At 40.6% G+C, this 24,759-nt stretch overlaps 1 protein-coding gene and 1 non-coding gene across 5 annotated transcripts in view; one reads left to right on the forward strand and one right to left on the reverse strand.

Annotated features, from left to right (window-relative positions):
* XRCC5 (X-ray repair cross complementing 5) overlaps positions 1-24,759 on the forward strand; it is an 88,168-nt gene that overhangs the window by 27,381 nt on the left and 36,028 nt on the right. For all 4 annotated transcript variants that reach the window (XM_072961607.1, XM_006207300.4, XM_072961608.1 and 1 more), the window contains 6 exons: positions 3,665-3,802; positions 4,665-4,755; positions 9,015-9,148; positions 14,619-14,815; positions 19,556-19,649; positions 21,082-21,151. In XM_072961607.1, coding sequence (XP_072817708.1) covers positions 3,665-3,802; positions 4,665-4,755; positions 9,015-9,148; positions 14,619-14,815; positions 19,556-19,649; positions 21,082-21,151 — 724 coding nt within the window. The remainder of the gene's footprint in view (positions 1-3,664; positions 3,803-4,664; positions 4,756-9,014; positions 9,149-14,618; positions 14,816-19,555; positions 19,650-21,081; positions 21,152-24,759) is intronic.
* TRNAA-AGC (transfer RNA alanine (anticodon AGC)) lies at positions 7,908-7,980 on the reverse strand. The gene has a single exon. It is a non-coding gene; the product is annotated as a tRNA-Ala (tRNA).

The following is a 24,759-nucleotide window of genomic DNA, read 5'->3' on the forward strand; positions in this document are numbered from 1 at the left end:
AATTGTCATTTTAAGTGAGTTGTTTGGGGCTTTTATAGTTTCAAATGACATTAACTCTTGTAACAGTAGCGGGAAAATTCACTGACCTTTAACTCTGAAAGTGGAGAAATGATGAATGAATGGGTCATAGCATGGGCACAAGGCCTGAGGACATAGTGCTGCAACTGAAGGCCAGGTGAGTATTAAAAACCAAAACATTTGAACAAATACACTTAGGTATAGGAATCTTATGGTCACATGTTCAGGAAGGCTGGGGTCAGGTTAAATTTTTCATTTTCATAAATAGCACATTTAGTGTTGGCTTAAGCATCCTGGAGATGAGCCTCCCTGGCTCACTGGACCATGTCCATCACTGAGATATATGTCTTATCTCCCTCCCTTCTCCCTTTTCATTCTGTTTCTACCTCCCGAAGAGAGTCTGTTTTCAGGCTGGTTTCTGCCTGGCTAACAGCTCACAACTGTTGCATCCTACACTCACACCTGCCCTCTCTATAAATATTTTCTATGTAGTCTTCAAGTCAAAACTTGTTATTTCTAGAGATATTGATGTTGACTGGAAGATTACCATCTAGCGTCTGTTTAAGACTATTTAAGCAGATCTCCAAGCTCCAGGAGTTACTTATACTTGGAAGTGGTAAACTGGACGTGGCAGGCTGGTTTTACTTATACTTGGAAGTGGTAAACTGGACGTGGCAGGCTGGTTTGGGGTGGGGGGAAGGGTAGTGATACAGTCCTCTTTTTCTCCTCACTTCTGAAGGATAGCTGACTGCTGATTTAGTGAAAGCATATGCTATTGTTCTGTTAAAACCTGAAACTGGGAGAAGGAAATGCTTGGCTTCCTCTTAGTACTGAACAGATTCACTAGAGCACAGTAGGTGTTTGCAAATCCTTAGATTTGAGACTCCGAGTTCATGGATTTCTCCTGAGTCAAATCTTTTTGGGAATCATGCAGTTCTGGTATATATTGTCAATATAACTTAACTTCATGTTTAACTTCTGCTAAAATTTTAACTCTAACTTAATGTCCCTTTACACAAAGAAAATTCTGATCACATCATATGATTGCTGGGTATGCAGTGAGGAAAGTCGTATCACAAAGCTGTGTGAAACTCCAGTGATAATCTAGACTTGCTAGCTCAGAGCAGCCTTGTGGCTTGCATGATTCAAATCCAGCCTGATACAGAGAGCCCTATAGATCACAGGGTTACCTTGAGTCACTCAGGAAAAACAATTTCATCTACTGATGGCAAAGGGCTACTCATTGGTGTAAACTCTTGACGTCACTGTCAAGGAATAATATTAACTAATAGGAGCTTTTGAGATAAGCAGAGGAGTAAAGAAACTGTCATGTGAGGACTTCAGTAAAAGACTGCGTGGAGTAGACTTGTGCAGGTAGGTGGGGGAGTAGGAGGGATAAGAGACGTCGTAACCTTCTTATACGTAGATTATCATATGGAGTAGAAACTATACTGTGCTTCCACTAGAGGGTAGATTGGAACCAATGAGTGGTAGTTTTGTTCAAGTTGAAGAATTATTTTGTCAGCAAGGATTACTATCTCCAAATGGATTGGTTCCTTGTGAGATGGTCAGATCCCCATTCCTGTACATTTCTAAGCAGTGCCTCTACCAACCAGATGTTGGCAATAGGAATTCCTTCATCATGTGGATTATTAAACTAGATGAATATTTTTGGTTTTCAATGCAAATATTTGATTATTCTATGAATAATTCATTTTAAAAATGTTTTCTCTGGTCATTAGTATATAATTTTTTTTTTGGTATAGAGAATCTACACTTTAATGTGCTGATTTGCATTGTATGTGGAAGAGAAGGGGAGAAGAGAGAGAGAAAGAAATGGAGCTTTGATTGAGTTTCCCACAGGTGTATTACTGTGTTATAATACAGCAGTCATTCATGACCCTGTCCTTCCTTCCTTTAAATATCCCAGTTGGTCCTATCAAAGACACCCCAATAAAAACTTAGAAACAAGTTGGAAGTAATCTCTTCTTCAGACTCCCATCTTTCTTATCTAGTCTCTCTTATGGGACTTGCTAGAATATACACATTCTGTACTTGTTACATATCTCATTTCTGCTAGTAAAGAAGATACTAGCTCATTGAGACCAGGGACTCAACTTTGTTTTCTTACAACCTAAGATGGTACCTAGGAAAGAGTAGGCACTAAGTAAACATTCCTTGAATTGAACTGAAAAGGTAATTGATCTATCATGAAATCTGTGGAGGATTTTGATAGTAGGGAATCGATGTCATAAGCTTTTAGTGGAAGAGATGGGAATATTCACAGCTAACTTTGATAAAGGTTAGCGGTAACACTGAGAAAAGTGTTTGGGGAGTTACGGAGAGGGAGACAACTGACTTAAGCAAATCTGAAATGAAGAGCTTGTCAGTTTACCAAGCCTTGAAAATGGGTTAGAAGCTTGAGAGCCAGAGAAATGGAGAGGACATTCTAGCTAGGAGGAAACTGTGTAAGCAAAAATCTACTGAGGAGGAAACTGTGTAAGCAAAAATCTACCGAGGAGAGAAAGTACACGACTTGCCCAGGAATGGTGATCAGCTCACTGAGGCTAGAATAGAGGAGCCTTTGGAGGTTTTTATGGAAGAGAGTGACATGATCAGCCCTAGGAACAAGGGAGGCAGTGATCAAAGAGAATGGATAGAATTTGAAAGACGGCTTAGAGATAGAATTGGTAGAGTTTGGTGAACACTTGAAGGTGAGGATGGTAAGGTGGCATCATTGAGGACTTTAGGGCTTCTCGTTTGGTTGACTGGGAGGTGGTGTTAATGGAAGTAGGGAATACAGGAGGAGAAGAGGGGCAAGACAGCTTAGTTTTGGTCGTGGACAGTTTGAGATACCGAGGTATAACTGTATGAGTTATCTGCCAGCTAGTAGGCTGTGTAAGTCTGGATCTTAGGAGAGTTTTAAAGCTGAATATACAGATTTTTGATTGATCAACTCATGGGACTGGATAAAATAAATAATCCCAAGTAGAGTTTAGAGAGAAAGGAGGAGAGAAAGGCCAAGAACAGAATTTCAAGATTAGTTAAAAGAAGAGAAGGCTGAGGTAGGAGTGGTCCACAGAAGTGGAGTAATCACGGGAGAGTGTTGTTTCTGAGGCCACAGAAGGAGAAAGTGTAGAGAAAGAGAGATGGTCAGATGCTACTGAAAGTTTAAACAAATACAATGGGAACCAAGAATTTGGCAATTTGGAGATCATGGGGGACTTCAGAGGATGATTTCAGTAAAGAAGTGGGGTCAGTAGCTGGATTAGATTGAAGAAGAGTAATTGTGTTTTAAGCAGTGAAACAGCAAGATTTTAATTTCATGAAATTTAAAGATGAAGGAAAAGAAAGATACAGATAGTCATTTATAGAAGGGGCAAAGAAAGATTTTGTTTAGAGAGTTGAGGGTATGAATTCAGAGAAGGAAGACTGAAGGGATAAGAGAGAAGATTCACATAAGGAAGGAAAGTTCCAGAAGAGGTACAGTAAATGTGATCAAATGCAAATATGTAGAGTGTGGCCTTAAAGCGAGTAGAGGGATGCTTAAAAAGAAATCTGGACCAGGAAGAAAGTGGATAACAGTCTCCTAAGTATTTAGTCTCGTGTGCTGCGTATGTGTTAACACAAGCATCTTTCTTACCAGGCGGCAGCAGTTGCCCTTTCCTCCCTGATTCATGCTTTGGATGAATTAGACATGGTGGCTGTAGTTCGATATGCTTATGACAGAAGGGCTAATCCTCAAGTTGGTGTGGCTTTTCCTTATATCAAGGACGCCTATGAGGTAAGACCTGCAGGTTTTTATTCACATTATTTTTTTCCCCCTTCAGTTCTTGATTACAAACAGTGCTCCTCAACTGTTAACGTGCATGGGAATTACCTGGGGGGTCTTTTTTAAAAGGCAGGTTCTGATTCTGTAGGTCTGGGGAGGGGGCCCTGAGATTCTGCACTTCTCACAAACTCCCAAATAATGCTGTTGCTGTTTGTCTGTGAACCACACTTCCAGTTGCAACGAAAGAACACAGATTGTAAAAGTGTGCAAGGAGCTTTTTGTTAAATTAGTCAAGGTTAACCATGACCTTCTGTTTGCCCAACCAATCCAGTGACCTCTCCCTTGTCATCCTTCTTGACTTCTCAGAACCTACAGAGAATACAGATTACCTGCCTTTCTGCAGCAGTCTTTAATATGGATAAAGATTGAGGGTGTGATTTTATTTGTGATCCTGGTGAAATATTTAGGGCTCTCCTATTTAAAATACAGGTGTAGATTCCTTGCCATTTCCTATTTCTCAGAGAACCTACTGTAGCAGAAGTGGAATGAGAAGGCAAGTGACTTGACTTCCACATCAGCCTGCCAATCACCGAGACTCTTCTCATGTGTTATGTTGGTTATGCATTTTGTAGCTATTCTTTGATAGTCTTTCTTTTAAGCATTTCTTCTATGTTTAATATTCTTACAGAGAACTGGTTGTAGTTGTGTACAGCTAATCACAGAAATCAGAACATTTTACTTTCCATGTCCCTGACTTCAGCCATCTGATTTTTGAAATACTTTTGTTGGGCCACTTTCACAGCATTTGGGGCCAGTTTTAAGTTTTTCCATGAATTTCGCTGCTTCTGATTCTACCTCCATTCTTTCTTATTAGTGTTTAATGTACATACAGCTGCCTTTCATGGAAGACTTGCGACAGTACATGTTTTCATCCTTGCAAAATAAGAAGAAATGCACTCCTACAGGTGAGTTTATTTCCATTTTGCTCACAGACTGGCTCTAAACACAGACTGTTTTGGGGAAATCACCTGTCTGCAGTCATTGCTGAGGGCTGGAATTTCTCAAGGTGGAGTTACAGTTGACCCTTGAACAATGAAAGGGTTGGAACCCCACACCCTCCATCAGAAATCCACATGTAACTTTACAGTTGGTCCTCCATTCTCTATTTGCAGATTCAACCAATCTCAGTTTGTGTAGTAATGTAGTACATACATAACTCAGAATCCGCATTTAAGTGGATCCCATGTTCTAGTCACGCTCGTATATAGTAATGATGATGGTGATTTTTTTCCCAGTGGTAGGGATAGTTTGACCCAAACTCTCCAAACATTCACTAGTTTCCTCCTTCTGACTTGGAGCTTATATCTGGAAAGCAGCTTGGAATGGATGTACATTCTCTAATTTTGAGCAGAAGGTTTACCCTCTGCTGAAATGAGTTGACATGTAGTATCTAACCCATGACTAGCGTCCTATATATAATATGATGTAACTTTGAACCAAAAAGTTACAGTGCTGGAGATCCTTTGAGGTTTACATAAACAGTCCAAGTCCTGTTGTTCCTCGTTGCCAGGAACTCCTGGGAGCTTAATAAGAAAAGATCTTTATTAAACAGCATCTGGCTGCAGGTGTCAGGGCGCTGCACGGAATGATTCTCACAGACGCAGATCCTGTCTTGCAGAGATCTCTCAGTTTTATCAACAAATAAATTATAAAATAGTGGGCTGAAGGTAGAGACATACCAAAAAGAACACAAAATGACAAGTAAATGTTTTAATTTACAAGTTGAAATGTGTGTCGGTGTAGGATTGGGGAACTATGAGGGACGCCTCCGGACTGGGCGCTCTCTGTATTCTGGGAGCAGGGTGCAGGACGAAAGCCAAGACTCAGCTGGGCCCCTAGGGCTTGCATCTTCACCTTCTGGAAATGAGTCTCTCTACGTCATGTGGAGCCAGGCGTGAACTTGGATGTGTAGAAGGTGCCGGCATGTTGCAGGATTCTGTCTCTACCTCTTGGTAATTCCAAACTGTAACTAAGAAGAATATTTCAAGAAGAGAACTTTGTTAAGAGATTTAGCTATAAATCACTCAGAATCTAAAACATTAAATATTTTTTGATCTGTTAATTTATTTTCTGTAAGTTGACCTATTTTTGTTTGCATTTGCTCTGTTGGAAAAATGAATCATTAAAATTGTTTTGTGTAGTTCCCAAGTCAACATTTAGGTAGGGGTGTACAATGCCAGAGTGATCTGCCTGATACTAGCTTGTAGTAGCAGAGAATCACTGAATGTTCACAGACACAGGCACCACCTCCTTCCGTTGCCAGGTAGGCTCTGCAGTAGTCAGCTTAAGATGGTGATGGCTGTACCCGGCTTCAAACCTGCCCTTGAAAGTCCAAAAATGGGATAGAAATGTCTCATGATAAATATCTGTATGCTCTTTCATTTCAAGTAGCTGTCCTAAAGGGATGGTTGAAAAGGTGAAGAACAGAAGTATAATGGACTTTTAGGAACTGCTTATTCTTTTCCATCTTTTGTCTAGGGACTGTGAAAGATCCGAGAATAGTGCTTCAGCTTTTAACGACTGAACTGCTGAATGAATCGGCAGAATGAAAATTACACATGGTAGTTTAAGTAGAAGTATTTTGGGGAGGGTTTCTTTTCATCCACATTGCTTTGGGCTGTACCATTTTCACTGACTCATTTCATTGATTTTTATTGGGGAGCACTTGCTTTCTGGTCAGTATTAGGAGAGACATAAAGAAGAGGCTGTCACGTTTCTGTTCTCAAGGATCTTTACAATTTGAATGGAGTCAATTAAGAAATGTATGCAGGCAGTTTTTCCAAAGAAGGCATACAGACGGCCAGCAGACACATGGAAAGATGCTCAGCATCATTAATCATCAGGGAAATGCAAATTAAAACCACCGTGAGGTATCACCCCACACCTATCAGAATAGCTATTACCAAAAAGTTTCGTTAAACAGCACATGTTGGTGAGGATGTGGAGAAAAGGGAACCTGTTGTTGGGAATGTAAATTGGTACAGCTGCTATGAAAAACAGTATGGAAATTTCTCAAAAAATTAAAAATAGAACTGTCATACAATCCAGCAATTCTACTTCTGGGTATTTTCCCAAAGAGGTCAAAAACGCTAATTCAGAAAAATACATGCACACCTATGTTCATTGCTGCATTATTTATAATAGCCAAGATATGGAAGGAACCTAAGTGTCCATTGATAGATGAAGGGACAAAGAAGATGCGGTGTACACATATACACACACACACACACACACACAAACACACACACACAGTGGAATACTTCTCAACCATAAAAAAGAATGAAATCTTGTCATTTGCAACAACATAGATGGACTTAGAAGACATTATTCTAAGTGAAATAAGTCAGACAAAGAAAGACAAATACCATATGATTTCACTTATATATGGAATCTAAAAAAAAAAAACAACAAATGAGCAAACAGAACAGAACAGAAACACACTCATAGATACAGAGAACGAACTGGGAGTTGCTGGGGGGAGTTAAGTAAGTGGATGAGTGAAATAGGTGAGAGAGATTAAGAGGTACAGACTTCTTGATCCAGCAGTCACACTTCCTGGGCATATATCTGGAAAAGACAAAAACTAATTTGAAAAGATACATGCATTCCGGTGTTCATAGCAGCGCTATTTACAGTAGCAAAGACTTGGAAGCAACCTAAATGTCCATCAACAGATGAATGGGTAAAGATGTGAGATACAGATATAGATATAGGTATAGATATATAAAATGGAATATTACTCAGCCATAAAAAGAAGGAAATAATATTTGCAACAACATGGGTGGACCTAGAGATTATCATACTAAGTAAAATAAATCAGAGACAAATATCATGTATCATTTATATGTGGAATCTAAAAAAATGATACAAATGAACTTACTTACAAAACTGAACGGACTCGCAGATACAGAGAACAAACTTATGGTTACCAAAGGGGAAGGGAAGGAGGCATAAATTAGGAGTTTAGGGTTAACAGATACACACTACTATGTATATTTGATCTTAAATCCTTTTTTGGGGGGTGGCTGGTAATTAGATTTATTTGTTTATTTACTAATGGAGGTACTGGGAATTGAACCCAGGACCTTGTGCGTGCTAGGCACACACTCTACCACTGAGCTATACCCTCCCCCCACTACTATATATAAAATAGATAAGCAACAGGGACATAACTATTTAGCACAGAGAACTATATTCAGTATCTTGTAATAACCTATAATGGAAAAGAATATGAAAAAGAATATATATATATATATAGATGAATCACTTTGCTGTACACCAGGAACTAACACAATATTGTAAATGAACTATATACTTCAATTAAAAAAAAGAAGAGGTACAAACTTGTAGTTATAAAATAAGTAAGTCACAGTGATAAGGTGTAAAGCATGGGGAATAGTCAATAGTGTTGTAATAACTCTGGTGATGGAGGCTCATTGTGTTGATCATTTGTAATATAAAAATACCGAAGCACTGTGTTGTGCACCTGTAATTAACATAGTGTTATAGGTCAATTATACTTCAATTTTTTAAAAAACATAAAAAAAAAAGAGACAGGCACCTAGGTCAGTATGATTAGTGCTGTGAGGTTTGTTGAGAGGTAAGAACTCTTTCTGACTTGGGAAGACTGTAAAGGAATCCACTCAGACAGATCCGGTGGCATCTTCCTGTTAAGTTGGTATACTCTGATACAAGTTATATTGAATTCTCATAAAGCTAATGCCTCGTTACCAGAAGGGTTTTCTTTTTCTTTCTTTTTTTTAATGTTTTTTTCCTTTCCTAATTACTGATTTTTTTAAAATATCAATTCAGTGAATACTGAATATTTTGAAGTACCAAATAGGAATTCGGTTTGTATGGCTGTGGTGCATTCTTCTGAAACAAACCCTTTTGCTTTTGATATGATGCTCCATTGTCAAAAGTTCACTGAATGGTAGAGCTGGAAAGTACTTCAGAAGTACCAGCTACTCTGAATAGCTCTTTATGCAGATGAGAAAATTAAGACTCAGGTTAAATGACTTGCATAACTAGCAAGTACTTTTGGCACAGTCAGGACTGTATATCCTGCCAGCAGCGCTGTGAATGTCTATGAATGGAAAGTGTTTGTTTTGGAGAATAATGGAAGTAATCATTATTTCTCTTTGCTGCTGTGTATCCGTCTTAGAGGCGCAGTTGAGTGCTGTTGATGCTTTGATTGACTCCATGAGCTTGGTAAAGAGAGATGAAGAGGAGGGCACCATTGAAGACTTATTTCCAACCACCAAAATTCCAAATCCTCAATTTCAGAGATTATTTCAGGTGAGAGGAAACCAGTTGTATTTTTTTAGATGAAGGAGCACTGAGTGAAAGGGAGGGTAATTGGCTGGTCCCAGTCAGACTGAGGGCTCATTTGCTGTCTATTTAATGGAAGAATAAAGATAAAAAATACTCTGACCTTTTAGAAAGAAGTAAAGTTAGGATGCTTTTTTATTTTATTTTTTTTCTGTGGGAAAGCTAGGAGTTTTTCTGTTTGTTTTTTAAACAGGAGAACCTATTAAAAAGCAGATTCTTCTTTTATGCTTTTTCCAGGGTTTTCTCTTCTATTCTATGTGAATGAGACTTTTCTTTGTTTTTTATACCCAAATGGTAGGAGAGTTTTTATGAACTGTGTACTATATAACCGCTATTAGGAAGAAGTGTTAGAGGTCAGATAAAGAGGTTATGGTATGAACTTATTAAAGAGTAATATAAATAAAGAAAAATTTAAAATATAAATCTGAATCATGGCCCAAAGGAATTAGAAGCTGAAGACTGGATTGAGGGAAACGGGGAACTTGACAAGGGAGCTGACTAACGCGAAGGAACGGAAGGGACGGACCAAAGTTGAAGGGGAAGGACTATTCTAGTCCTGGGATAATTTGGTGACAGCAGGACACAGTCTTCTCTGAACCCCACAAAGGTGAAAAAAGTATCCCAAGCAGCTTTTCCAGGCAGACTTTTCTCCACAGGGGATTGAGGGCCCACTGTGGGGGGAGGGGAAGAGGTGGGGATGGGGGTGGGGCTGCATGTTGGGGAGCCCATTGATGGCCACTCTGACTCACTGTTTAAAGCATTCTTAACTAACTCAAGTCCATATTAGAGCCTGTTGTGATTTTGAGGGATCTTCTACTCAGAAGAAACTGCCTATTTTTTGATGGTTGTAATTCCTGTAAGTAGTTAAAAAAAATCTTTTGTTCTAAAATTAGAACCGTGAAGCTTAACATGTCAAGACTTGACTCAGTGAATACTTCAGTGTTCTAAGTGTTATCAAGTATAAATTACTTGTATAAATTCCTTTGCTGTTTTCGACAAGTAGACGTAAAGACCTGAGGGCCTTTGCCATTTATAGGGAAGGGAGGAACAGACTAGCTGGTGTGGAAAGCTTGCAAAAACAGGTCACTATGGTGAGAAATAGAAACTTCTAACACTTGACAGACTTATCAAGGGTAGGTTCTACTGTCTTCAACAAATGTTTGTCAGATTAATGAACAGATACAAGCCGTAAGTGCAGGCATTGTTATCTTTTAAAGCTTTAAGAACTGGCAGCTTTGATTTTTATAATCTATCGACTTTGTTTTCTTTTTTAGGGGAGAGTTTTTCATATGACTTATCTGTATAAAGAAATATCATTGCTAGGGTGTTTATAAATTGAATGCACTTTTTTAGAAACAGATATTTACTGAGTACTAACAGTTACCATGTGCTAAAAATATTAAAAGCTCACTACCTGAAAGGACCCATCCAGAGGAGTGAGAGCAATAGTGAGACATAAAACCAAGGAAACAGGAGGAAGGAGATTCTTGCAAGTGAGTGACTTAGGGAAGATCTCATTGAGGAGTGAAGGAGATGTATGTGTGATGTGACCAGGGCGCGCCAGGCGAGAGAAGTAGCATATGCAAAAGCAAGAAAACATGAAGAACTGTGATATATTTAGGGACCCACAAATAGTTCCGTTTGGCTGGAGAATAGACCCTATGGGAAAATGGTGGGAAAAGATGGCAGGGAAGGTAGGTAGCAGGCAGGTCATGAAGAGCCAGTAGTTCTGATTTTATCCTATAGGCAGTGGGTAATCACTGTAAAGGATTTTGTCAGCAGATGGGTGACAGTTTTAGAAGATAGCTCTGATGATGGCGTGGGAGGTGGACTAGCGACTGGTTAGGAACCCTACAGCGGCCCACACGAAGACTTGAACTAAGGCAGTGACAGAGAGTGGAGAGGAGAACGTTTAGAAGGTAGAGTAGATAGAACTTGAGGGATTGGGTGGTGGTTGATGAGAAGTAGGAATTGAAGATAACAGGATGCTAGCTTGGATGGCTGGAAGAATGATGTCACCATTAATTATGACAAGGCATAAAGAATGAACAGACAGAAATATAACTCATGTATTCTTGCAAGTGTTAAATTTGAGTTATCTGGTGGCTGTCCCAGTACAGACACTCAGTAGGAAGTTGGAAATAGGGATGCAGAGCTCAGGAGAGGATTTAGGACTAAATATATTGATTTGAGAGTCCTCCTCATTTAGATAGAAACAGAAGTGAATGAGGTCACCTGGTGGAGTCTGTTGCTTGAGAAGGAGACAGAACAGAGTCCTGAACACCAGCAGGACTGACAGCTAGGGGTGGACAGAAGAAGAAGAGCTGCTAAGAACTGAAACAGACTTTCCCCACCTCCACCCCACAAAAAGTTCAGAGAGAGAGAGAGAATAGGAGAAGCTGGTGCCTCGAAAGGCACAGGGAGGGAAGAGCATCAGAAGGAAGGAGTCGCAAGTCAGACCTTGTGCAATGGTGAGTAGGGCTGAGCCTGGCAAAGGGCCTTTGGGACTGACAGCAAAGTCTTTGATGACGCTGAGGGCCCAGTGGCAGTAGAGGAACGGGGTGGGAGCCAGGTTACACGGCCCAGAGGAGAGAGCATTACTGATGAAGAGAGAGGACCCAGGAAGACTTTTTTTTCCCCTATTAAATGAAATATCTATAGCTCAGGGTAAATGAGTGAAGAGTAGGAGGCAGAGGGAGGGAGAGATTTAGTAATCAACTTGTTGACAAGAGGTTAATTCCATTTTAGAAAGAAATGCTGAAAAATGCGTTTTTTGTCAAGTGTACAGTTAACACTGCCTTTATAATAATTGATACCATGTTGCTAAAATCAAAATCAACGTATTAGTAACTTATGAGCTAATCATTTGGCCTGCAGTTTATTCTCTAGTCTTTTTCAAATTGTAAAAATTACATCAAAGAATAATGGTTGCTGACAGGAGAAGTTAAGTAGGTTGAGGACTGAGATCTCAGCTTCTCAGTTACTAAAAAGTGTCACTTTTTCATAAAGTTTTTTTAATGAATTGGGATTTTTTCATTGAGTTTTGTGAATATCCCACTTAGCTTTATCTAAAATGTTTCTACCTTTGAGAAAATATGAGAGATTGATGCTTTAGAACATCTCTTGTGGGTCCCTTATTACTGCTTATGGATGGTGACACTGTTTGAAAGTACTGCTGAGAGTTCATACTGAAAATCTAGAGTGTGTTTCAGTAGGGAGTCTGGGTAAGGTATTTATCCATTGTTTGTTCTAGTTCTTTTCCCAAAAATGTCATTTGAATATCACAAATAGAATCTTCCCGAGTAAATGAGAGGTAGTCCCCTCTGTTAGGTGTTTGACTTCTGCTTACATCTTTAGGGCTTTCCAAGCTGTTTTAGGTATTTAATGACTGAGGGTGAGTGCTGAAGATTACAAATTATGCACGAGAAGGCTGGGGTAGATTCACAGGGTTTGGGATTATTTGGGTTCCCACTTTTGCTTCATATGAAACGGGCCTAATGTCATTGATGCTCCAGGGAAAGTGGAGTAATTAGGAGAGAGGAAAGCAGGAGTCAGACTCTGAAACAGATGAATTCTCTAGGAGGAGGACTTGGGATTGGTGTATTGAAATCAGGGAGCAGCGTGTGAAATTTCTAGGGGAAACTGGTACTTAATTCCTACCACAGGGTTTTCTGAATTTGTTGACCGTTGACTCTTGGGTGATATTTACTACTTAAGCCTAAGTATCTTTATTTTTTTAGAACTGAGACATCTAGCTTACCTTTTCTACAGGGTAGGAAAACAGTCCATGGGGTAGCATAAACCGTATACCTTGTGATACGAAACAGTAATTACCAAATGTATAAATTGTTTAAAGGTGGGAATAGGAGCCTTGTTCTCTGACCTAATTTTGGGATTATCCTCTAGCAAGGATGGTAAGGGAAGTAAAACATCAGTGACTTGATAGTTTCATTTTTTTTTTTTCTTAATGGTTAGTTCATCCTTTGCTGCTTACCTTCCTATACTCCTTTTAGCGTATTTGCTTTTCTGGGAAGAAAGCAGTACTGCCAAAGCCTGGTTTCGTAGTCTGAAAGCAGTATCGATGATTGAGTGGAAGTGTCTTGCCGTCCAGATTTCCACTCATGTGAGCAGTGGAGAACCTGGCTCTGGCCTTGATGTTGGCCCCACTCCTGGTGCTGCATCCTGATAACCTCTGTCAGCAACTGGAGTTCTGAGAAAGAGCACTTTGTTCATTCAGCCAATACCTGTTAGGTGCTTATTGTGTGCTGGATGCAATTTTTGGTACTTAGCATTCAGCAGTAAACAAGACAAATAAGACCTCTACTTTCAGGAGGGGAATGGAGGTAATAAACAAGTAAACTCAAAGATTGATAAGATAATTTTAGATAATGATAAATACTGTAAGAAATATGACAAGGTTCATGATAGAGAATGACTAGTAGGGTGAGGGTAAGGGGCTTCTTCATTTAGTGTCAGGGAAGGCCTCTCAGAAGAGACGATAATTGAGCAAAGAGCAGAGTGATTTAAAAAAAAAAAAGGGCCAACTCTGTTGAGATCTAAGGGAAAGCAGAATGGGCAGATGGAGCATTAAGCACAGGACCCAAGTCTGGAGTGAGCTTGGCATGTGAGTGAAACAGGAGGATCCCAGTCTCGCTGGGTTTGGGGAGTAAGGAGGAGGTGGTGAGTGGGTGGCAGGTGACGGGAGAAGGGAGGATTCAGGGGCTGTGTTACGGTTGACTCTAGGACATGGAAAGGAGCTCGTTTTAAGATGACTTTACCTACTACAGTAGAGCCGTGACAGTGGATGCAGGGAGGCCAGTTAGGAGGTGATTGTGGTAGCCTACCTGGGAGTGCTGGTGCCTGGACAAGAGTGGGGGGAGTGGAGATGGACAAAGTGAGTGGACGGGGGAGGGCAGCCCAAACCCAGCACGTGGGGGAGGTTTGGGACAGAGCTGTGGTCTCATCTCTTCCATGGAATCCTTCCTGGGACTCTCTGAGCATGGGCTCCTCTCCTTCCCAGTCACCCATTGTATGTTGTTTTCTCTGATTATGCATAGGAGAAAGCACAGCATGCTGAAGGTGGGGCTAAAAGGATTAAAACCAAAAAGTTATAATCCCAGATTGTCAGAGGTTCTTGGAATTATGTGTCTCAGGGAACCTGTCTATCCTCCAAGTACTTAAAGCAGCAGCTTCTTTTTCTTAGATGAGGCTCCTTTCCTGGTGGGCTTCAGCCAGCCATGCTGCTTGGCACTCTTAGACATTACCAAGGCCCTGCTAACCATGGTGGTTCTGGCTCCACCCTCTTTGCTATCTTTTACACATAAGAATCCCATAGCCCTCCCAAACTAGAGATGGAGGACCCCTGATCAGAAAAGCGAGGTGAAGCTGTGTGTGATGTCTGCACCTGCATTTTAAAATCCTTCTGCCTTTTCCACAGTGTCTGCTGCACAGAGCTCTACATCCCCAGGAGCCTCTGCCCCCAATTCAACAGCACATTTTGAATATGCTGGATCCCCCCGCTGAAGTGACTGCTAACTGTCAGGATCCTCTCTCTAAAATAAAGGCCCTTTTCCCTCTGACTGAAGTCATCAAGAGAAAGGACCAAGTGACCGCACAGGACATTTTCCAAGACATGTAAGTACTGGGTGGAGTTACATGTGACATTGGAGTCCTAAGATTGGTGATAGCCTGAGAGGGGCTCTGGAATTGAGGGTTGCATCTGGGTTTGTGGAATTACAAGGGTAGGAGGAAGGAACCTTACGCTTTTTGACCCTTGCATTGAAAATACTGCTTTCTCATTTCTGTTCATTGTGGATATATTTTATCCTCGTTTTCACCTGGAACTTAGAGCTGCCTTGTAGGTTGTTGATCAGCATCAGATTCTTGGTGAATTACAGAGATAGGAAGAATAAACAGTCTTTGAATGTCTGAGACTACATTATACTAGTTTTAAAGTAAGGTGCTGCGGGTGAGAGGAGAGGGAGTTGGGTCAGAAAGATTTGCATTTTGGAGGTAAGGCGTCAGGAGAATATCAGTGAGATTTGTGGAGGGAAAATGGGAAGGAGAACGAAAACCCTGGACCCTCTGTAGCTGTGCTGTTACCCTGTTGGTGATGTACTTGGTTATACCATTAGTGAGGTGTTTGTAGTATAAGGATTCTAAAATGCCTTTCTTATAATCCTTAACTCAAGCTTTCAGGTAGCTATTAAGGTTTTTTTTCTCTGCTTCAAATTCTGTTCAAAACTATAGCAATTTCCATTCAAAGCAGAACAAAAACAAACCATAAGAAGTTGTTCTCATCCAGAATCATTTGGGTCTATTTTACCAGGTTAGGTTTGATTATTGGTGGCTTTTCCCCAAAATCAAAATGATCTACTCATTTCTTTAGGTTGCATTCTGAGATCCAGTTTTAGACCATAATTTTTATTTCCTTTTTCTTTGATTTCCTTCCCACAGCTGTATCTTTATTGACAAAGTAAAGCTTTTATTTGTAAATACCCCATTGGAACAGTATGGAATAATTTCCAGAAACCTTTACAGGGTTCTATAACTTGTTAATTTAGTGAATTATCTTCCAAGTTGAAAATTAAACCTTGCATTTTCTGTGGCTTTTTAGAGCTTAATACCACAAGCTTTGTCAGAATTGAAAAAAGAAAAAAACAACCATAGGATTGATAGAAAGATTCTATCATGTGCATTTCTAACACATCCTGGAGACTTTTATGTTTCTTTTTAGTCTGTCATGCCTTCTTTTACACAGGAAGACTATCACCAAAAATCTCCCCTACCCCGCCATCCTCATCTACCTGTATTCCTCTGGATTCGTATCTTAGAGAACAGTTCAGTAAAATGCTGAGTCCATTTCTTCCCATGACAGACTTGCTGTGGTCTCACTGCCATCATATGGCTATTCTCTTTTTGAATGTTACAGCTCCAGTTAGTGATCTTGATTACCTGCTGGCATTGTGGGAAAGAAATGGGCCGTTTTCCCCTCCTTTTGTTGATTAAAATGTAAATTAGCTGGTTAAAAGAACACACCACCCAGTCCCTGAAGGCTGGAAGGCTGTCGCTGTGTGGTTTGATCCCTGCTGTGATGACACTTTCAGCCCGTTCCTGCCTCTCACTCCTTCTGGAAGCTTGAGCTTGCTGGGCTTCTTGTTCTTTGCTCTCATGCGACACAGCCAGATTATCTGCCTGGGGCCTGAGAATAATCTTGCTCACACACACCTACTCACATTCCTATTCTTTACTCTTCCTTCTCAGAAATCTTGGTTTTTAAGAACTGCAGAAATGACGCACTTAACAAATATTTGTTGAGTACCTCCTATATTCAAGAATGACTCAGTCCGTTCTGCAAGGTTTCTTATACCCCTTAGTTTTTATGATAAGGCTCCAATCAGCTTTAGAGGTGGTCTCCCTAAGGGAAAAAAATTGCTAACAACTAGCTATGTTTTTGTGTATATACAGCATCCCTGTATCCAGGGTACCTATTTCCAGTGTTGGAGTGAAGGGTGAAGACAGGGGAGTGAGCAGATGTCTGTTCAGGAGGTGTCAGAGTCCACGACAAGGGCCCTGAGCTGGCAATCACTAGTGTTCATTCCAGCTCTTGATCTGGTTTTGGCTAAATAATTTTACCTTTATGAAAGTTTCTTCATCTAAAAACAGTCTCATCACAAGATATATTATAACAATAAAATTACAGATATTAAAGCACTTTAAACTATTTGGAGGGAAGACAATAGTTGAAACCTGAGGCAATAATACTATCATTATCAATAAAAGCATTGAACATTTGAGAAGATCTGCTATTCATGCTGAACCTGTTGAAACCCTAGTTTTAGAAGTGCTTCCTTCATTTCTGTGTTTGTGTGTGTGTGTGTGCGCGCGCGCGCGCGCATGCACTGGACCCTTTTGATCATCAGATAAAAAACTAAGAACTCTCTCCCCAGGAAAATGCCCTCACAGAATAAGTTTTGCATGTAATTTCAAGTAGTTCACAAATTTCTTGACGTCATCCTTGGATCCCTGATTAAAAACCTTTGCTTTCCTGGCTTCCCATTACCTTCAGCTTGAGATCAAACTCTGTGACACAAATAAGAAAACCCAGATAAGCAGAAGCAAAAGAAGTATCTATCTGTAATCCAGCTGCCTGGAGAACCACTTTCTTTCCTCACAGTTTGTACGCCTACAATTTAGATACTTTCCATCCTCATCTCTCACTACCTCCCAGCCTGCACGTCATTCCCCAGCCCAGTACAGCTAGTTGCTATCCTCTCAAAGGAATATGGTGCTTACCATAATATTTGTTAATTGCCTGTTTATATATTTATCTTTTTTATTTGGCTGAACGTCTTGAAGGTGTTGATTTTCTATTAACTTTTGTGACCCTGTACAGAAGGTACAGACCCTGTACCTTCCAGGGCGCAGGTCCTTCGTAGATAGTTCAGGGATGAGAGCCATTGCGCTCTCGAACCTCAAATAGACATTGTGAGTTTAATGTAGGTAAAACTCCTAATAATGCTATTAAATGATTCAGTCTTGAGGCTATTAAATATGTTGTTTTCACTACTTTCTGCTTATTTCTGGGCTTGCCTTCACCTGCTCAGTTCTGGAGAATTAGTATATATGTCTCCTTATCCTTCCTTCCCTAGAATCCTATCTTGAAGGGTTTAAGAAATGCTTCATGGGGTTCAACCCTGAGTTCTCACAGACCTTAGCATAGCTTTGTATGTTTAATGCTCCTGAATACCACTGTGTAAGTGAATTTGTATTTTGGGGAGAGAATAGGTGAATAGTTGATACAGTCCTGATACTTTTCATCGTAGTGTTGTCCTGAGGAGCAAGCTGAAGATGAGAGAGGACAGTAACCTACTAGACCCTAAACTCTAGATAAACAAAAATTAATACACTGTGAATACCTTCAAGAAGGTAAGGTGTAACATTCCAGGCCTAGCCAGTGACAAAACAGACAAATCCAGGTCTTTTATCCCCAAATTAGCAGCAGAACCATGTTTTCTCTCTCTTGGGAAGAATTGACAAAGGTTAACTGAAATGTCTGTGACTTTTTTTTTTTAAAGGACTCAAATTCTGTTGGAATTTCATGCTTCCTTGGGGTTTGTACATTTCCCCCCCATTTTTTGCCAACAAGGCTTTGTGTGTTTATTCTTATTCTTCTCAAAGGAAAGAGCTCTGAATGACTCACCCCTTTCAATGTTTCCTGGCCCCTGTCCTCTGTCTTCTGCTTATCTTTTCTTTTCAAAGGGGAAAAGGCAAGTGATGAATGGGAAAGATGCCAAGTAGTCGAACTTTTAATTCAAATTTTAAGGCTGTAATGAATCCTTTAGTCCCTTCATCTAGCTATGAGAGGAGATTCATTATTGAAATATCATTGAATAAACCAGCTTATGTCTTATTTTTCTTTATTTTTAGGACAACCTCTACTTCAAGCCTGTCTGAAAGTTGAACTTTTGAATAAAAACATCACATTTAGAAATACTAGATCTTAGTTACTAATTTCCCTTCTCATTCAGCCATTTCTTGACAGTTGCTTTTGCCCCAGATTGATTATTTGTCTAGGAGAAAAATCTTCATATCTCTGTGTTCAGCAGTTTAAGAGAGATTATGGGCAGAGTCTTTGGATTTGATTTTCTTCTCCTTTGCAATTAAGCTGACCTCCTCTTGACTTTAAGGCAGGCTGTTAAAGCCAGCATGTGCCTTCAGGCAAGATGTTTTAATACACTTCTTTGGAGTCAGCTTTCCTTCACCATATAGATGCTTTTGGACTCTGTTAGCATATTGCCCAAACAGAATTAGGTTTATAAAACAAGAAATTACAAGTTTTCTTTTGAAAGTGTTGGGTTATATATATATAGTTTAAGACCTCTCTAAGAGCAAGCTCTTGCATATTTAATGAAGGATCGTCTAGTAAGTTTTGACAGCTGTAAGTGGAAACTTATAAAGATCTCAGACACACAATGGAGAAGATAGGTTGTTAGACACAGAGGTCTTCTACATACAAGGAAAGCTAATAGCTATCAATTCTAGGGTGGAAACTAGCAAATAATAGCTGAAGGGTAAATGGGTTTCTTACTGAAATGTTAAGTTTCCATTACCTGTGCTTGAAGTCTCGTCATTTGAAAGGGCTTTGTGATGCAGCTGCTAATTATGATTTCTGGACTGCTGGAAACAAAGCCTGGCTGCCAGGGTAGGGCTGTCAGGAGCTCAGACGCTGGGAAGGGGAGGCAGCTGTTTGTAAAGGAGAGCTAAGTGTGGCTGTTTATTTTTGATTCTTGAACAATAAATTTACACTTTTCACATCATCAGTTTTGGATTTTGTGTTGTTAAGGAGGGAAAATAAATTTATTTCTTTTCCAGCCGTGAAGATGGACCCACCTCTAAAAAATTGAAGACTGAGAAAGAGGAAGCCCCCTTTAGTGTCTCCAGCCTGGTTGAAGGCAATGTCACCTGTGTAAGCAGAACTTTTCCAGAGTGTTCCCCTCTTTCAGAATTTTGGGGCTTGGGGGAGATTGCATCAATTTTTGTTAGTCCTTTAATGAAGCACCTTCTCTGGTCCTTTCAATACAGAAACCATACAGGCCTGTCCCACACTTCTTCCCTTCTTCCTTTAATTATTGTCAGTGAATTACGTACAAAATTGGCTATATGATACATAGTATGTACAGCACTGTACAGTACATAGAGCATGGAACATCTCAGTGGTAGCAGTTCTGTAGAGATTATTTTGGTGGCTTTGTTTTGTGGCTTTCTGTTTGGTCACAATGATAGGATAAGTGGGGGTTGATGATACAAGTCTTAATCTCCAAATACATATATTTTAAGAGTGTAACTCTTTAATTTTCTAATAGACAACTTCATGGCAGGTTTCACTAGTTTAGGATTTCCCCAAAACAAGTGACCTTTGACATTTAAGATCTTCTCTATTTAATAGGAAGTTTTTTGGAACTTGAACATCTTGCCTTATTCTAAAAGGCATTATTTCGAATCCATGGATCTTAAAAATTGTCCCTTACTAGCCAAATACACTAGGAAAGGTAGTACTGGGGCATGCCTTTTCCCCACCTCAAAAAGAAATGCTGTCAGAAAAGCTGAATGTCTTTATTTCAGTGTTTCATAGTAAAGGGAAAAAATCATTACCTTATTTAAGGGTTTTTCTGACCGCTATACCAGAGCAGACTAGAAATTTTGGTACATTTTGTACCAAAGTTTACCAGCCCTGACAAAACCCTGTTGTCCTCTCCCCGGTGTGCTGAACCAGGTTGGGACTGGAAGATGAAAGACAGAGGTCTGATTAGAAAGTGCCATGTAGTGTGGCAGAGATTTGCATCTTTGATGCCGTCCCACCTAGCACTGATCTGCTTTTACTTTGCGGGACGTGTTCAGTTTGGGCCTATTTGAGTTTTCTACCAAAACTTCAGTGCCAGAGTCAGCAGCAGTCCCCCAGAAAAGACAGCTCTGTGAAAAAGCATCGGTCTGTTATCTCTCATGTCATCTTACTAGGACACAGATACTCTAGCTGACCGCATGCTGCAGATTACTCCCCTTCCTGATTGGCTGGGTGTCAGGATGCACAGGAAGTCTGCCACATAAAGCCTCCAAGCCAGGCTGCCTACTGCCTTGGGTTGTAATACCTGTGACCCCCTCTGGAAAGAAGTCCGTATACATGAGGAGAGGGAAGTGAACAGACAGACAGATGGCAGCCCTCTGGCCACAGGAATCCACTAGTTTTTAACGGAAATGTGGAAATGAAAATGAATAGAAAGGGCCCTCACTTTGTCTTTGCTTCTGTTTCATAAGAATATACTACATTAAGCTGTCATGTCTTGCCTGGCTGCCAAAAAGGGAAGTGACCTGCAGGTTTATTGTCTGTGGATATGTTCCAGGTTGGAAGTGTGAATCCTGCTGAAAACTTCCGTGTTCTAGTGAGGCAGAAGAAGGCCAGCTTTGAGGAAGGTGAGTGATACGCCTTGGGCCTTGCGCTTAAGAGAAAAATGGTTAATTAGGGTAACTGATAAGTGTCGTCTTTTGTTATAATGTCTTGTATAGCAGTTTCCTTTCCTGATAGATCTTTGTGACTGTCCCTTGTTAGTGAGCTCACCAAGGCAACATTATGAGCACATGAGGGTAAACTCAGCATGGGGCTGCCAAATAGAGAAGAACTAATTCGTAGGTGTCCCTGTAAAGAAAATTGTGGGCCAGAACCTTGCAGCTTGTAGTTTCATGTCATCGAAGTTCTCTGAGGTCTTGTGAGTGAACTTGGAATAAAACATTTTTGTGTCCTAGCTTGTTTTCTGAGACGTATCATTCTTATTCTCTCCTAAGGGTTTGAGCTTCTTGACAGTAGTCTCAGAAAGACCTTACTGCTGCCCCTAGATTTGATCCTTCTGAAATTGACTGCATCCTCACATTTTTTAAATCAGATATAACCTAGAACTCCATCTAGGCTTGGGCTGATATTAAAACAGCCTCCAGGGATGGATAGAGGGTCTCTGGGACTGACATTCATTCACTTGACTACCTTCAGGTTCCTGTTCATTCACCTTTAAGGAGCAGCAGCTGGCAGTTGTAATCCTGCAGGTGTGTGTGTATAGCAATGTTGTATTCATTAGTGCTGCCCAGGGTCAGGCCTGTCTGCGAGCTGCCATCTCTGTGAGTGTTTATGTTAGTGTGTGTGCAGAACTTTCTCTTCCAACTTCTTGACATTTAAGGGGGAAAAATGATCCCTAAGTGCCTAGAAACACTGCAGTTTTTTTAGTTTAATCATCTGTAGAGCCTAGCATAGGTCTCAGATGCTTTACTACTTGGAATGTGTGAATCCCAGCAAGATGCCTGGACCTGCTGTGCTGTTGCCCAAAGCAGTCATAGCCAGCTGAGAGCTTATCACCCACCAGGCCAAATCCTGCTGGCGGGAATACAGGGTCCAAGCCTATGAGAGTTTCCCCAGGAAGACCAGCTCTGACCTCATGGGAATCTGCATTCTTTTAGGTGGGGTATGTATGTTTTGTGTTTTGAGATTGGGAAAGAGCTCTTTGCCCTGTTAAGGACGGACATATGGAAGAAAACCTTTTTAATTTTAACACAAGACAAAACTACATCTAAATAGAAGAAGGAGATCTGAAATTAAAGTGACAGCTTTCAGAGGGATTGGTGGAAACAGTACTTCAGCGTTTCTCTCCTTCATATATTGTGTTGATCAAAGGAGGCCTTCACAGCTTTTGTACCTGTGTTGTCTCTTTGGCTGCAGATCGTGGCTGTGTGTTTGGAAGGGGGCAGAAGCACTGCTGTGACAAGTCAACAGGCTGTCATCTGTCATGATTATTGTCTTTCTGAAGAAAGACTGAGGCCTTCTTAGCCTTTGATGACATGTTATGGGTTACCTCAGCTAAAGTCAAAGGTCGTCCCTTTGGAAGTGATTAGTCTCTCTGGTTGGTGTACCCATGATCTCTGCAGGGACTAAATCTAGCGTCATCACCATTATAAAGGCAGCCACCAGTTTGTTACTGTCTACTAAGTTCACGTCATCGTGCTGGCCCTTTATTATACTCTTTGTCTCAGTTTTTACCCCACATAGCAATCCTGCAGAGTCACATGAGCAAGTGGGAAAAATGTGAGAGCTGTAACAGTTGGTGCCAGAATTTTCTGAAAAAGAGAATTATTTTTTATTGAGAAAATACTTCAGTAGTGCTTTTTATTGAGAAAAGACTTCGGAGGCTGTGAGTCTTTGTCCCCAGGCTTGGTTGTTCACCAGTGCTGGGGCTCAGTGAAGGGGGAAGCTACTAGCATCATAGAAGTGGAAAGACTAGAGCGAGAGGAGGGGATGAGGAGGAAAGGTAAGAGGGAGAGAGGAAGTGAATGAATTAACCAAGGGCATACACAGCGTTCTAAAGTATGTTCCCAGCTCATGGCTGCAAATATGCAGTGTCAGAAAAACTAGGGAATGCTCAGCTTGAGTGCTCTATTCCGGGAAACGGGTGAGGAGGCTGAGTTTTGGGTCTGGAATTATTCAGGCAGAGAAAGCACCTGAGAGCACCGGAGGTCTTGAGAGAAAATTCCTGAGAATTTGCTCCTGTCTTAGGAAAACAGTGTTTCCTCTAGGCTGAATTGGGGATTTGAAGCAGTCCTGTGAAAATAACACGGACAAGTGACCCCTAGAAGGCATGTAGGTTACAATAGGTATTATTATTCATATTTTATACATGGAAAAACTGTAAAACTGGAACAAATGAACTTCCTCCAAAGTTGTACAGAGATCCAAATCCATGTCTCCTTCAAGTACTGGATTTTTCTACTTAGCAGCACTGTTTCTCCTGATTCCTAATGCCTTCCTTTCCGACATGTTTTTTGTTTGTTTGTTTAAACATTGTAAGGTCAAGCATCTCAGACTTTGTGCTTATAGATAGGATTTTTGATGAGTAGACCAAACTGTTATGTCGAATGCGACTGCGCGCTGGCACATTGCTAGTGTTGTGGTAGTAGGTGTCCCTCTATACCTCCATCTGGTACTTGATCAGAGCTTTCTTTCTAGTGACCTCACAAAAGCAGACTTTTTGCAGAGCCTTGGGAAAATGTGACTTTCCTCTTGTTAGCAACTAGTTCTATCATGGTCCTAACCTGGCTTCTTTTTCTTGCCTCAAGCTCCAAAAATTTATTTTTTCATTACTTTTCTACTTTTGTTCTGCTAGGACATCTCTTTACTAAGGCCCTCTGTGAGCCAAGACTCACTTCCCTTGCAAGCCCAAAGTGCTCCTTCAAGTTTAAAGCGGCTTATCTGGTATTGATCTGGAGATCTCTGTCAGGGACACAGGAGGCAGAAGCCCTTCTCTTTTCTCCAGTTTATCTATTTTTCAAATTCAGTTGCCAAAAGCATGATCAACAATAGATAGTTTTACTCTTAATTAGAACTTGGCCCTCTCGCCTGTTATTATGAACTAAAATATGGGTGTCATTCCTTTCTATCTGGCCTAATAGTAGCGGAGTCATACTGAGAGTATTGTGATCTGATCTCTTTGACATCAGGAGTCTCCAGTAGGCGGCTGCACATTTTCTTGTCTTCTAGTTTTTGATGTCAGTGATATTTCTTATTCTTAGCTTATTGGCACAGAGGAGGTAACACTGAACCACTGGAATGTGTTCTTTCTGACTGCTGATGCTTTGATTCTCAAGTACCCTTCTTTTTCTAGTCCCTTTTCTCCTCCCTCAATACCCCCCACCATTACACTACTGTTTTACAATAGAAAATTCTTGACCACGGCTGTACAGATAATGATCATTTGTAATTTAGGGCTTTTTCCCTCCCACAGTATTCTTAAGTGCATCAGTGCGATCATTTGTGATATCTGTTATCTGCAGTTGTGGGTTGTTGAAAGAACCTGAGAACCTGAATTCTTAGAGACTCCTGGATTCGAGGTTGCCCACTTACAAGAGTGTCTCCTCCACGAACCCTTCTGTGGAGCTTCTGAAGAGGACACCATGGATTTCCACCTCCTCGTCCCTTCCCTGCTTGCACTTAGGAAGAGTGCTAAAATGGTCAAAAGATAGACAGGAAACTGGAGGAGAAGGAT

The sequence above is a fragment of the Vicugna pacos genome, chromosome 5 (assembly GCF_048564905.1).
Source record: "Vicugna pacos chromosome 5, VicPac4, whole genome shotgun sequence".
In the NCBI taxonomy this organism is placed as follows: Eukaryota; Metazoa; Chordata; class Mammalia; order Artiodactyla; family Camelidae; genus Vicugna; species Vicugna pacos.